The sequence below is a fragment of the Xiphophorus hellerii genome, chromosome 13, assembly GCF_003331165.1.
Source record: "Xiphophorus hellerii strain 12219 chromosome 13, Xiphophorus_hellerii-4.1, whole genome shotgun sequence".
Taxonomy (NCBI): Eukaryota; Metazoa; Chordata; class Actinopteri; order Cyprinodontiformes; family Poeciliidae; genus Xiphophorus; species Xiphophorus hellerii.
In genome coordinates this window covers 29,014,540-29,030,553 of record NC_045684.1, presented here as the reverse complement: position 1 = coordinate 29,030,553, position 16,014 = coordinate 29,014,540, and the positions used below count along the sequence as shown (strand labels likewise).

The 16,014-nt window shown below is 39.8% G+C and overlaps 1 protein-coding gene across 2 annotated transcripts in view; it reads right to left on the bottom strand.

Annotated features, from left to right (window-relative positions):
• trappc9 (trafficking protein particle complex subunit 9) overlaps positions 1-16,014 on the bottom strand; it is a 220,560-nt gene that overhangs the window by 138,573 nt on the left and 65,973 nt on the right. For both annotated transcript variants that reach the window (XM_032580805.1, XM_032580806.1), the window contains one exon: positions 10,523-10,675. In XM_032580805.1, the coding sequence (XP_032436696.1) occupies positions 10,523-10,675 (153 nt within the window). The remainder of the gene's footprint in view (positions 1-10,522; positions 10,676-16,014) is intronic.

Sequence of the window (16,014 nt, the reverse complement as noted above, 5' to 3'; positions counted from 1 at the left end):
GCCAAACATATCATCTTCTGTTGCCCAAATTATTCAACTTTAGACTCATCTGTCCAAAAATATATATATATTTACATATAACACTTCAGGAGTGTGATTTTTTTATTGGCATTGCTTTCTATTTTCTCTAGCAATCTTTAGTCAGGCCTTCACAATTATGTGCTACTTTTATCACAAAACAAAATTCAACTGCACCAAAAGTTCCAGTTGTAACTTGACAAAATGTGCAAAGGTTCATGGGATGTGAATTTTTTCGCAATGCATTGTATGGGATCACACTGGTCACACTTCTTTATGAATAAAAACTGAATTTAAATGGGAATTATGGCATCAAAGAGTTTAAACTTAACTCTGAACTAATTCTATCCAGTGAAAAAATATCTAGTTTTTAATTGCTAATGGCAGCTGAAGGAAGCACGGCGGTCTACTGTTTGAGAGCACCTGACAGTAGTCTCACCTTAATGCCCTTGAAACACAGAAGGAGGTAAAGATCCTGTTTGGCACAGAATGCTAACAGAATAACTAGTATTCCGCCTGCAGCTATTCTCCTTTAAAAGCCTCTCCAGTCTGAGATAAAACTCAGTGTTGTTGCACTTCATCTCTGTTTTCACTTTTTTGTCTTTTAGAACTTTGCTTGAGGAATTCCAAGCAAATGGGTCACTGTACAAAACAAATAATTACTCAATGTGAAGCTGAATAACTCTAGAAGCCCTTCACCTCCCATTGGACCAACGGCTAAACAATTAGCTGGTCTGAAATAGCTAGCTAAATGTTTAGCTTGATTGGATTTTCCTTTAACAAAACAGATATACTTTGATGAGTTCTGTTTGGAGGTATAGCATGGCCTGTTTACCCTCTCTTGTACCAGTAGCCGGCTGATGAATCAGGCCCAGTGGCATGGGTGCATATGAATAGAGGCCATATTAATATTTTTAATCTATTTTAAATTGCTGCTTATGGCTAAATAAAGCATACTATATTCAATTTGGATGTGTTGGTCTAATAAGACAAAGTTTTCAGACTACTATAACTTATTTCTATTAACTATATTAATATTGACATGTACTGTATTTATACATGTAAAATATACAATTTGCTGATTACAATAAAGTCACAATGTAAACCTGAATGACCCCATAGTTTTTTTTCTTCCACTTACAAGTCAAAAATGGGACTTTCTACGGCTCCTACAAATATTTCCAGTGATTACTTTTTAGAGTATTGACAGATGTACAGATGAATTTACAAAACATTTGGAGGGGGACATTTTTATTTAGTGCTTGCTAAAAGTGTTTACAGTACATGTGACAATAATCTAGCAGATTAAACAGAGAAAGGGAATAAGAGTGATAAAAAAAAATGCAGTTTATGATCTGAATCCTTTATGAGTGGCGGCCTGTTTCAGGAGGTGCACATGACTCTGCATGTCCTGTGGCACAGGGACTCTGAGTAATGGGAGCTGTGATTAACTATGGCACTGCCTTGCAATCAGCCCCCACCCCCAAACCTCCCTCCTTTACACCCACCTCCCAATCAGTATCTGTCTCGTTGTGTGTCTGATGGCCTCAGGGAGATTTGGGTGAACTCAGCATTTCTATCACAGGCCGCCTTGCTGCCAGCTCTTCAACATAACAGCAAAGATTGAGAGTTTCTCATTAGAAATAATGGTAAGGTTTTTAGCACAGCTCCGAATTGCAGTGAATTACTAAGAATCATTTCTTTTTGCTGTTTTCTGCCCTATCCGAAGGATTTATGTGTTGAATGATACAGGTTGCATTTGGCTCACAATTATCTGCATATTAAAGCCAATTTACAAATGTGCCCGCATGTACACAGAATTTCATTAGGTTACATCAAAATTAGCGCAGCAAAGGATGTATATATGGAAAAGCACCATATATGTGCAATAAGTATGGTGGAGGATCTATAATTCTGTGGGCTTCTCTGCCAAAAAAGAAAAAATGGTTTGTCCCTGGGTCCTTGGGCAAAATAGTAACTCAAAACATACGGTCAAATTGATAAAGAAATGCTTCACCACACACAAAATGAAATTTCTCCCATCTACTGGCGCATTTCAGTCTCCAGATCTAAAAATGTTTTCACCTGATTGGCCGGTAGTCTTGGTTCAATTGGGGATCAAAGTTGCAACACTTGTTATATTTTCAGCTGCTGTGTTTCACTTTCACACTACACTGTGTCAAATGTACCAAACCTTTGGTCAAATCTGTTCCCTCCCTCGCCTGTGGGGCCACTGAAGGAAATTACATAAAAACCTATAAAGAAGACAAGAGGACAACTTCCTTCTCCACAAAATGTTAAATATGGAGGGCTGTCAGATTTTAGCAGATGTAAGATTTTTCTTTTGTCTTTGGCAAAAGACCATCAGAAATTTTTCCCAATAGGACTAACCTTGTGTGTTTGCTTTGACTGAAGCCCAGAATGCATTGTGCTTCAGTCAGTTTTCTGCTTTTGGAGCGATCTCCTGTCCGCTTGGCGTTCAGTTTACTTCAACCAAACTGAAACAGAGGTTTTTAGGCGGACCACAGTTCGCATTTTTGGTCCGTGTCAGAGTTTGATTGCGTGTTCACAACTCCCCAAACAAACTGGACTCTCTAGACAAAGTAGAGTCCCTTTAAAGTGGACAAGATAAGGTTTGTGTGAACGCAAAATAAAATCTATAGAAAACCTGCAGGGTAAGACGAAAAACAGAAGTATAAGACAGGACTCAGGACTCTTTATGATCTAGAGAGATTGCGCAAAGAGGAATGGTCCAAGATTCCTCTGTCTGCCCCGAGTCCGTGAAATGCTAAACTGTATATTGAGATTTAGGTGCTAACTTCTAGTATTAATAAGGTCTTTGTCAGTGTAAGATTATGCTACTACAAAAAAATTAAATTGTTTTAAGGCTTTTTACATATCCTTACCAGAAAAACCAATAAATGTGGCCAGTCCAGTAGAACCTTATCTTCAGACTGAGTTTATTCTGCTCCTTATACTCCTATGGTTGATATAAGGCCTCCTTGAAAATGAGATGACCCATCTCATGGGTGATTCTCTCAATTCTTATTCAAAGTTGTAAACCTAATAAAAACGTTTAGTTCAAGAGTTACTGTATGATAACAGCTCAAGTAATGCCTTCAGGGTCAATTTTTTCCCCCATCTTTCCGTGACTTTCCTTTGACCCTTCAGGCACTCTGATTTGACAGAACACTGAAAAATGAAATAGAGCAGATATTTTCTCTCTTCAAAATGTTGCACTAGCTGGCAGTCCTGTGAGGCTGGCCACTGGCACACTTATCTGCGGTCTTTTTCCACTCCATTTCCTATATGGAAGGCAGCTCTCATCCGCCATGAAGTCTGCTGCAGGCAGCTGAAGGTGTACTCAAACACACAGCCGTAGCTGGAGGAAAGTATAGCTCTGCATGTATTTTTCAAGAGTCAATTTTGCTCTGGATGTTTATTTCTCCATTTTTCAGTCGCAAACTTCTTTGACAAGCAGTTTGGTGTGACAAGTCCAGCTCCTGACTACATACCAGGTGACAGAGTTCCTCTAATCCACGATATGTTCCTTAAATGTTAAGTACACTCTTAATTATTTTTTCCAGAACTACTCGTGGGCTTTTTACTGTTTGTTTCTTGCATGTTAGCTGCAAACCCAGTCTGCAGCGCGCGACACCCTCTTCACTGCTGTCATTAGCTTCCACACTCACACCATTTAACACAATAAAGCACGCTGGAAGTCAAGGTCCATTAGTCCTGAGTGATGATATCAGTCCCATCAGATCATGAGTTATGGTGTGGTGGGGTCTTCAAGCAGGATGAGAAATGAGAGATAAACTGTGTCTGGGGATAAACTGGGAAGGACCAGCCTCTCCGTTCCACGCCTGCTGAAACCCAGAGAGCACTGCGGACCAGCCAGGGATTATCAGCGTAAACCAGATGTGCATACGCCTACAAAATTACCAACAAACAACTTAGGCTGCAAAGGTTTTCATACTAGTTTACATTTTATCGCGCCGCAACAGTAAACGGTGTTATTTTTAAATGGGATTTTAAATGATTGACCAACACAACAGAAAGGCTTTTTTTCTTTTCTTAAACCTCTTGACCCTGATTCCAAGTCAGTAACAGTATTGCCTTAATACTAGTGTGTTAAGATCGATACTTTAGTTTCAGATTCCCTCGTGTTACGAGTGTCATTAGGTAAATAAAGACATCTTTAATGAAAAGTTGATACTTTTAATGGCCTTTTAATGCAAGTTTTAATAGAACTTTGTGTTAAAAGGGTCATTATTTACCAAATGACACTTCATGACAAGAGCTGTACACATTCATGAAGACTCCTTCATGTTCATGACTGTTGCTATGACATGTTTATGACAGTGTCATGTCAGTCTTATGCACACCCCTTCAAATTAAGTGTTAACTAGTTGCTCAACTCCTGTAAAATTATTTTTGCTTTCCTTTGCTCGTAAATTTTGCTTTTTTACTTTATTTAGAAAACAGTTCACAAAAAATTATGTTTTTCTATTGTTTCTGTTTATCATGTTAATATGTTAATAGTTAGTTAGTATTTTGCAGACACCTTTAAACTTTGCCCAAATTCTGTATTACATTTCAACAAAATAATTCAAAAGAAATTTTAAAAAGACCTAAATGTAGTTTGATGATATATAAACCTTAAATCCTAAGTATCCGTTTCCTCACTAATATTCTCATTTTGGAGTTATTAGAATGGGGAACTGACTGCAAAATATGGCAATTTTTTCAGTTTTAACTATTAAAAATATTGAAAAGCTTGTAAAATGTAATGTCCTGGAATAGTGAGTCCCACTTTCTGTGGTCTATATATAATAAAATGCATTGAGGTTTGTTGGTATAACATGGCAGAATGTGAAAATGTTTAAAGGTCAGGAGTATTCTCGCGAGGCTCTATATTTCAGAACAAAAAACACGTGGACATTCAGAAGTGTGCAAATAAAAAGACAACAGCCTCCAACGCAGCATGGCGGATAGCAAGAGCCAAACCGGCCAGAACAGTCATCCAGATATCTGAGCTTACAGTTCTATTAAATATAGAGCAAAGCTGCTGTGAACACACACACACACACACACCCCCCCACACACACACACACACACACACACACCAGCAGGACTGCAGCCCAGGGAGGCGCACAACATGTGAACTCTGGTTTCCCCTCAGGCTGCTCAGCTACAGAAAGGCAGAGCTGAAGAAGAGACGAGACCTTTCCACCTGAGCCGAGCTGAGGAATTCATTCATATGCATCGTCTTCCATATTCATCCACATGCTCTCAGTCATCTGCAGATGTTGTTATTGCAGCCGTTCTCTGCATTTCTATTCATAACTTATTGTTTGACCTAGCTACCATTTCCCTGCCTGATAAATATTTATACTGACAAAAAAAAAAATTAAAATCATTTACACACTTTGTTCACAATAGATTTTTAAAATGCTGATTTCTCTCCCCTCAAAATAATGTTTTTAAAATGTTTAATTTGAGGCTGTGGAACTTTTTCAAGGTCTCCAACCCTAGCTGTTAAAAACATTATTTTGCTGTAAAAACTATCCCTATTTATTTAGAGCTGGAGCTTCGAAAGCAACTAATATAACTTCCTTGGCGGGAGATGAAACAACACATTCCTTCAAATGGTGGGAACTTTAAATATTGGTTTCCAAGTAGTTAATGAGTAACGTAGGCTATCGAGGTTTATTGATGTCTACTATAAAGATGTATCGACATAAAACCTTTAGTCATTACGCTTGTTTTATGACTAAAGATTGACTTTTTTTTCTTAAAATTTAAATAAAAGTTGCAAAATTTCCTCTGCAGTAGTATGTGTGCTAGCTCTGTCCTATTAGGTTATGTTTTTTTTAATGATTTTCTTCTGTTTTTTAATGTTTTTTTAGTATTTACTCTTAATTTATTTAAAGCACTTTGAAATGCCTTGCTGAAAATGTGCTCTATAAAGAAAATTACCTTACCTCTGTCTGTCTACGCTATTCTTTCAAAACAAAACATCTGAAAACTGCCAGATGAGATGGGTTATCAACATGTTTTTTAAGACCTAAGATGTCTACAGTATGGTCCTACGCAACAATAAACAGCTAGAAGCTGCTGATGTTTTCCAGAGATTTTTGCTAAAAAGCCACTAAAAGCTCCCTGAGCTCAGTCAAATGTCAGCCTATCTGCAGGTCCAAGCAAGTAAAATTTGCAGTTCATTTACCCGTGAAAGACATAAAAAAAAAAAAGCTAGCTAGCTAACTAGCAAAAGTATGTTAGCAGCTAGTTACAGGTAGCCTCGAGTGACAGAAAAGTCCTGTGAGAAAAAAAAATCTGAGAATATATGAGATTAAATAATGCTGTCATGACAAAGTTTAAGACCTTTTATTAGAATATTTAAGGCAAACTTACTTTTTTTAATGAGTTTAAGACATTTTAAGGCCTTTATTCTTGACACAAGTATTTAAGACTTTTTAAGGGTGCGAGAACACGCTGAATGTGTGTCTGCTATGTTTTCCATTTTTTTAACAGCATTCGAGCCACTTGCCGAGGCGCCTTCATGTGCTAACGTAAAAGACATTGCGGGGAGAAATCTGAAAAAGTCTGACTTAAGACACTGTTGCTGTATGACTGTCATACATAACTGTTATGCTAACAGCTCAATTAAAGCAGAGACAATCTGTCAAACATGTCCAGCATGACTCCATCAGTTGTTGGCAAACGCTGTTAATCCACATCATTTGCTTTTGCCGCTCCTTTAAATCTCTGTCTGGCTGTTTGGTTAGAAAGGGATTTGGGGGAATAGTTCCAGCTTTGAGATTTGAGATGCTAATCAGCTGCTCCCTGTTGTAAATAAAGCCGCTACCATAGTTATGCATCATAACGACCGTCGATAAGAGAAAAAGTAAGAGCAGAGAGAGCTACTGATATGCTGGCCCCAAGAGCGGTGCAGTTCTCGAGAATCACCTGATTTAATCACATTTTAATGATCAGATATCTAATTTTATCTGATTTTATCCAGACAAACTCCTAAATAACACACGCACATAACAGAAAATATCCATTTCAAATTAGCAATCAAAAATATTAGATTTGAAGTAAAATCAACTCCTTTGATGTTGCAATCTGAATGAAATAAGACCTATTAGTGTTTATTTCCAGTCCAGCCTTTGATGTTCTGAAGACTTGTGACTTTTATTTAGTAAAAGAACCAATAATAAACCGGAGCTTTGTTTTATATATTTTAGCCATGCAGGAGGTCAAACTTAGTATATGTAATTCATAATTTAAAGTGCAAAACTTTCTTTATATTTTTTCTGGGACGCAAAAAAATACTATTGTCAACAAATTGATCCAAAAAAAAAATTGTTATGGAAACTATTGAAAATCTTAAGATTTTTCTCTATCAGTTTGTCTACATAAACAATAAAAAAACAGCACTAAATGCCTTCACCTACTGTAGACATGAGCTGCCGAGACGTCATGTGGGTTGGATGTGATAAAAACATGCTAATGATTATAATAATGAGTGTTGACATATGTGTGTGAGTGAGCACATGATTGCTCTGCTAACGGGGTGAGAGAAGGTAAGCTCTCATTAGAGGAGAGGTTGGGATCCACTGCACTACAGCATGTCCAACTCTCTTCACTCAGCTCTGTAAAATGCTGACAGCTGCCAAACTGAACAATGACAATCAACACTTGGCTGAGTCCATTTTGCTTTGCTGCTTAAAGAGCAGGGCAACTTTCCGAATCAGCAGAAAGAAGCCTGAGCTGTGTCGTCTTGAAAATGTCAACGTAGATTGGGTTTGACAAGTCCAACAGCAACGACCAAGATTCACATACTGTATGTTTTCTCTTAATAAATCAATTATAGGGGAAAAAATTCTTAAAAAGCTTGACAATATGACTATTTGTATCGTAAAAAATAGGATGTACTTAGACCATCAGCACAGCTATTCAAGCCAAAAATAGCCTCTCAATGCTAACCATGTAGCAGCAGCACAGACGTCCCCAACACTAATGTTAGCATCCACTGTCCTCATTTCTAAATAACTTCTGAATATGTGTCATAGCATTTTGGACCAATCTGATGTTTGAATAAACTACATAATATATTAAAAACAACATCTGTGCGGTTGAGCTCATACGTCTATTTACCTAATATTTTAGGAGCAAAAAGGGTTTTTGAATTGAAATGCTGCATATTTTGTCAATATATAGTTACATCGTTTGTGACTATATCTTAATCCAATTTTAGACCCTCTGACTATCAATGCAAAAATAAAATCTTAAGTATTTTTGTTTAGTTTCAAAGTGAAAATGTCTCAGTACACTTGAATTAGGACAAAGCTAACTTATAAGTAACTTCTATGTGAGAAATGCAAACTTGTTTCAAGTAAATGATTATTTAATACTGGTGGGAAAAGTGCTAGTTCTACTGGCAGATTATTTCACTTGTGAAATTTTTCACATATTTGTGGAATCATCTGCCAGTGGAACTAGAACCTTTTCAATCAGTATTATGGAATTGTTGACTCTGGAGTGCTGCATAGCACAGCACACTTTCTTCATGTGTAGAAAAAGTTGAAAATTTCACTTCCTCATCACTCTGCTCCACACTGTGTTGGTGTGCTACGTTAGTAAAATATTGACATTTTTGTTGAATGAATATAGTTTTGTAAGGGGCTATAACAATGCTACAGTTTGTTATTTTAACATTTTATGCCATAAAAAATAATTTTAATAATAATAATAAGCTGGTGCTCATTTAGCAAATACAGCAAACTTTGTAATCTTCCTGTACAGAGGCGTGCAGAAAACAAAGTTGAACAACAACTTTATGCAAATTGGTTAATCAGTAGACCAACCCGACATAATTACCATGACCGCTTTATGTAGTGTATGCCAGATAGCATCGAATGTCTTTGGTTGAAACTGCAAACCAATAAAGTCGCCAGAATTTTTGCATTCAGAGCTGTAGTATTTGGAGGAAACACATCTTATCTCATTAATTCAGGGCCTGGATAATCACGGGGCTAATTAAAACGCTCAAACTGTATCGTTCCGACAACTTCACATCTAGCGTGCCGCTGCGGCGTCGCCCGCGTCTGCGTTCCCAGTCGTCTGAATCCACATGCAAATGCCCTCTAAAGTAAACTCGGCGGGAGCGGGTCCGCCTCACATTAATATTCATCAGCCCGTGAGCGTCTGTAATAAAGACACTCGACAGTGTGAAGAGGGAGGAAGACGACAGCTGCAAAAACGGGCCGGAGAGGTTAGAAAATGAACTGTGGCAGAACACATTGAATGAGCTCTGAGGTTGGGAAGACGGTTTGGCTAGGTGTGTTTTTTTTTTTTTTAATTCAAACTGATAAAATCTAGCTCTGAAGTGAGGAAGCTACTGTACGGGCGAGGAGGGGAAACTCGGATGCACAGACCTTCACCCTTGATGCTATCGCTGCTGAATCCTAAATAAGAGGAGGCAGAGTCTTTCCATGTAGAACAGCACATTCAGCTAATAGGAGCACATGTACTCCTAAAAATAACAACAATAGTCCATAGCAGAAGAGAAGTGGTTTCTGTTTCCAGTATGTATGATTACAGGATGTATATTAAAAGAACTGCAGCTAAATATTTATTACTATAGATCTCCGTTGAATCACTGAGTTCCTTTAAAATAAGGTTTAAAACCCACCTGTTTAGAGTTGCTTGTGATTAATAGTAAGTGGAACATTGATCGTTATATCTGATATGCATTTGCTTGATGATTTGGATTATGACATTTGACAGAATGTAATGTTTCATAACTGATGACTGTATTGTGTTTTGATCTGCCTGAAATGTTCTTCATAAATCAACTTGACTTTGCTTATATTAAATAAGAATGGGTCACAAAAAATGAAGGTATGCATAATTACCATCTCTTTTCTGTCCAGTGCACAGTGCTGTACAGATGAATCCAAGTCCCTTTAATTGTTTTTTTTACTTTTATTCATATTATGGCCAAAAAGTTTCATACCTTTTATTGGGATTTTGTGTGACTGAACACTAAGCCTCCCACAATTAACCCTGTCGCAACAAGCAAATAATCAATGAATTGCACGACGAATTAAAATGGCCTTCCTTGATGGTCATTTATTTTTGAAGGGCAATTTTGTTACGGAGATGTCATAATCCATTTTATTTATGGCTATGTCTGTTTTTTATATCCTTTGTGTTTGTTGCTTTTGGTTGTGTTTTTATTTTGGACATTTAAAATGTCTTACAGTTTCAGTGTTCTTTATGGCATTAAATTGCAAACTTACATTACTATTCTAGTATCAATGCATTGCTTGAAAATGTTCTCAAAACAACATTATCATCGTTTATTGCAATAACTCTTGGGACAATTTATCGTCCAGCAGAACTTACCATATCACAGAAAATCCTAATAAAAACATTCAAGTTGGTGATTGCGATGCAACACGAGGCAGAAACATCGAAGGTGTCCACTCACCATCATTCAGGTCCTGCAGCAGGTTCTCCTGACCGGAGAAGTCCAGCTTGACTTTGATGCCGATAGTGAGACTCACAGACTGGCCCGGCTTAAGCGGAAGTTGACGCACTGCTTCCTCTATATCCCAACTCAGAAATTTGCCAAACACTTTGTCTGCAGGAACAAAGAAAAAACAAACAAAAACGATACATTTAGAAATGGGAGAGGTGGTGGCGGGGTGTTAATTGCATGTGAACACTACAAAGCGCGCCTGTGTCTCTGCGACGTCCTCCACGCCCGTCACCAGACTGTAACGTACGCCTCCCGGCCCGTCTGACGGAGACGAATGACTCAGCTGCATCCACTTCAGCCAGGAGCAGCGAATGAATGAAACATCACCTGAATAAAGCATGCGTTCTGCCTGTGCAGGTGAGCCACTCCTGATGGAGGAGACGCCGCGGGAAAGGCAAGGACGGCGCGCTTCGCACACAAACCCGGGCCGAGCTGCAGACGGCCACTTTTTGGAGGGAACAACGGTTTACACGTCCTGGCTCGATTCATCACCAAAACCCGTAAAAATCCTCAGAGAGGATGTGAACGAGGGCGCCATTAAATAAACATTCATGGGAATAACTCTTTGCCTTAATTATTCATAAAGGCGGAGCTCTTGGATTGAATTAAAAGTGAAGAAGTGAGAGACAGAGCAGCCAGGAAAGCAGGAGGAGGATTTAAAATACATCTCTGGGACAGAAGGTCGTTTACTCAGCTGTGCAGCATCAGGCGTTGAAACTTAACAAGCAGAAAAGCTTATATAGTGGATGTCATTACAATTATCGCAGCAATTAATTACACAAAATGGGTTACAGCATCCAGAGTTACTGATGAGAGAAATCCTTTATGTCACAAGATAAATTAAAAATACTTTCAGATTATCTTATTGTCTTATCTATATTCAATGTTCTATCAGCTGTTTCCTCTGTGCTGTACTGTACTTTGTGCTTATATATTTGGATATGTCCAAGTATTTAACAGGAAACCTGAGTAAAATGATGTGTTTACAGGAAGCATGGCTGCAAGAGTAAAAGGTGTTCAGTCTCCAGTGAATCAAAGACAGCTCACTTTATTTTTACACCTATTAAATGCCACATAACCCATTACTGCATTAGGAGAAGGCGTTTGTCATCCATCAAGTATTCTTTTTATTTTTTGGATACACATGTATTTGAGTGAAATGGGGAGCTGTCATATATTAAAAGATGGCTGTGTCTGCACGGTGGCAGAAAGAGTAATGGAATATTTGTTTCACAACAGATGTCTTCCTGTTTAGGCTCTTCTCATCTTTTATTCATTCGCTTCCCAAAGAGAACTCGGCGCCACAGAAAGACACTCAACTGTTGCCGGTCCAAAGGCTACACTGGATTACATCTAAGGAGGAAGGAGGACCAGGAGAGGTGAGCAGGACCAGAGTACAGTAGATGAAAGGTACATCCAAGCAAAACGAACACCACCAAGCTCTATGCCTGATGGAGTTCTGGAAGTAAAATGGAAAGAGTTTGAAAATAACGTCGGTAGAAATAAATCAGTGTCTGACAACATGAAAGAGAGAAGAATACCATCCCACTGTATGTAAGGTTTATGATATAGGCCGCAGTTCAGCCAGATGTAGACAGTAAATACATAACATGCCTTAATAAAAGGGAAATGATGCAGAAAAACCGTTAGAACAACTCAAACCACTTCTATTTTTATTTTCTCGCCCTCTGCGCCGGCTGCGCTACACACAGAGTTGTTGCCATAGCAACTGACTGACAACAATCCCACTAATGTGTCAGGATTCAGCATTAAAAAACAAACAAACATTTCTTACACAAAGAGCAAAACATTCAGTTTGTTAACAGTATTAGCTGTAACAAACTGATAATTAATCAATAATTATTAATTTCAATAATTAATAATTATTGAAATTATTAATAAGTGATCGCTGTGATCACTTCCCTCTCCCCCTCTACGTTTTTTATTCAAACTTTGTCGCGGCCTTCCATGTTTCAAAACCAAAAATCCCAACAGAGGCCGCGGGTGGCAACAGGTGGTTTGATTTGCACGCATTTCTGGCTAGATTGTTTTGAAAACATATACTGTACATGCTTTAATTTCTTGAAAAAATAGTGACAAAATAATTACTAAAAATGTCTTACAACTTAGTTGAAAGCAAAAAAAAAAAATCTTAATTTGATGTTTCAAGCTCAAAGAAGTGGTAAAAAAAAAATCCTTTCCAAAACCTCCCGTCAACACAACAGACCAAACAATAGACTTCCACCAGGCACCCGGTGTGTTCTTAATTACTCAAATTAATGGGAGGGTCTAACAATTACCAAAGTAATCTAAACAATTCCAAATATACAAATTAAATACAATTTTTTTTTCTAAACTAACTTGAATATATTCTAACTGCCCAAAGAGGAAAACTAAATTGGTAGAAATTACAATTCGCAAAATTTAGCATAAATGGCCACAACAAACTTTTTCCTAACCTTGTTATTTTGTGGTCGTAGTGTTGATTATTGGTAACAAAGCACTGCATCCCTTTTTCTTTTATACATTTAAGATTAAGCGTCTTATGAAGACAGCTTGACAGCTAAAGCAAATGGTAGTCATTGCCAGCAAGTAGTGTTTTGCCCTCCAGCAGGGAGATGGGGCGGGATCTAGCAAGGGTGACGTCACACAGCAACGAGTGGACAAAAAGTGAACACCAACAAGTTTTTATGGTAACAAAAACAAAAAAAGACTTTAAGAGTTTTTTTTTTTTCTTTCACTGCAAACTGTGAAAAATCAAGAATTAAGCAATCAGTCAAAATTTCAAACTACTCATAATGAGAGAGACATGATCTGAAAGAAAAAGAAATTGGTGAATAACATGAAGGTACTTAGTTTTTCTTTTCAACATATCAGAGGGGTATAAATTTGACAGGAATGTTGAGATAAAAATTTCTCATGTATGAAAAAAATGTGTGTGGGTCAGTGGCACAACCTTGGGGAACCCAGTTTGTTATGACATGTGGTTTCTACTGGAATCTACCCTCTAAACAGTATTTCATCAGGCAGTCCAACAATTGTAAGATCTGGCTTTTGTGCATCTCTAAATCATATATGACATACAAAATGTAAGAAAAGTGTCCTAAATATTCTGCTTCAATACTTTAAAAGTTTCGTTTAATGCATTTTTTTATCTTTTAAAAGCCCAAATTAAAGTCTAACTCAATCTAATAATAGGTAAAGTATGATTTAGTTGTTCACTGTTAGAATTCGAGAATCAGAAGTCAAACAACATGGAAGCAGAAAGAAAAGAGACAAAGATAGAACTATTTGTCTGAATGACAAGATATTTGTTTAAAAGAGTCATGGTCCATCCATCCATCTTCTTCCGCTTATCCGAGGTCGGGTCGCGGGGGCAGCAGCCTCAGAAGGGAGGCCCAGACTTCCCTCTCCCCAGCCACTTCTTCTAGCTCCTCCGGGGGAATCCCGAGGCGTTCCCAGGCCAGCCGAGAGACATAGTCCCTCCAGCGTGTCCTGGGTCTTCCCCGGGGCCTCCTCCCGGTGGGACGTGCCCGGAACACCTCACCAGGGAGGCGTCCAGGAGGCATCCTGACCAGATGCCCGAGCCACCTCAACTGGCTCCTCTCGATGTGAAGGAGCAGCGGCTCTACTCTGAGTCCCTCCCGGATGACTGAGCTTCTCACCCTATCTCTAAGGGAGAGCCCAGCCACCCTACGGAGAAAACCCATTTCGGCCGCTTGTATCCGCGATCTCGTTCTTTCGGTCATTACCCAAAGCTCATGACCATAGATGAGGGTGGGAACGTAGATCGACCGGTAAATCGAGAGCTTCGCTTTTTGGCTCAGCTCTCTCTTCACCACGACGGACCGGTACAGCGCCCGCTTGACAGCAGACGCTGCGCCAATCCGCCTGTCGATCTCCCGCTCCCTTCTTCCCCCATTCGTGAACAAGATCCCGAGATACTTAAACTCCTCCACTTGGGGCAGGACACCCCCCCTGACCCGGAGAAGGCACTCTACCCTTTTCCGGCTCAAGACCATGGCCTCGGATTTGGAGGCACTGATCCCCATCCCGGCCGCTTCACACTCGGCTGCGAACCGCTCCAGCGAGAGCTGCAGATCACGATCTGATGAAGCCAAAAGGACCACATCGTCTGCGAAAAGCAAAGATGAGATCCTAAGGCCACCAAATCGGATCCCCTCAACACCTTGGCTGCGCCTAGAAATTCTGTCCATGAAAGTGATGAACGGAATCGGTGACAAAGGGCAGCCTGGCGGAGTCCAACTCTCACCGGAAACGAGCCCGACTTACTGCCGGCAATGCGGACCAGACTCTGACACCGGTCATACAGGGACCTGACAGCCCGTATCAAAGGGCCCGGTACCCCATACTCCCGGAGAACCCCCCACAGGGCTCCCCGAGGGACACGGTCGAACGCCTTCTCCAAGTCCACGAAACACATGTAGACTGGTTGGGCGAACTCCCATGCACCCTCCAGGACCCTGCCGAGGGTGTAGAGCTGGTCCAGTGTTCCACGACCAGAACGAAAACCACACTGCTCTTCCTGAATCCGAGGTTCGACTATCCGACGGACCCTCCTCTCCAGGACCCCTGAATAGACCTTGCCAGGGAGGCTTAAGAGTGTGACCCCTCTATAATTGGAGCACACCCTCCGTTCCCCCTTTTTGAACAGGGGGACCACCACCCCAGTCTGCCAATCCAGGGGAACTGCCCCCGATGTCCATGCGACATTGCAGAGTCGCGTCAACCAACACAACCCTACAACATCCAGAGCCTTAAGGAACTCCGGGCGGATCTCATCCACCCCCGGGGCCCTGCCACCGAGGAGCTTTTTAACCACCTCGGCGACCTCGCCCCCAGAGATTGGAGAGCCCAACCCAGAGTCCCCAGGCTCCGCTTCCTCAGTGGAAGGCATGTTGGTGGGATTGAGGAGGTCTTCGAAGTACTCTGCCCACCGGGTCATGGTGAGGCGTAAAAACCAGAATCTGACTAATGAACCGTTTGAAGTGTGATAATAATTATGCTTAGTCATTTTATTTTTGATGCCCTGTAAAGCCCTTTAGACTTGAATTTGTATGACTGGTGCTGGACAAACGACCTTGCCTCGTCTTGCATGTGTGAGCTCTCATGAAACATCAACTTAAATAAGCTCCACCAATTCTGACAGAAAGTATCCAATCAGAATTATGCCAGAAGCTTATTGATGGCCAATAAAAGCATCTAGATTCCCTGCAAACTTGCTACGGGACATTTACCCAAAAATAGCAGGCGTGTATGAATGGACTGGCACGCAGGGTCACCATTAAACATAAATTAAGAAAAAATAACTCAAATTGTTTGTTATATGATCATTTTGTCCTGGAAAAAATATGAGTTCAAATGAAAACCTAAACTGCCAATAATGAGTGTATGTAAACTTTTGACCAAACTCACATACA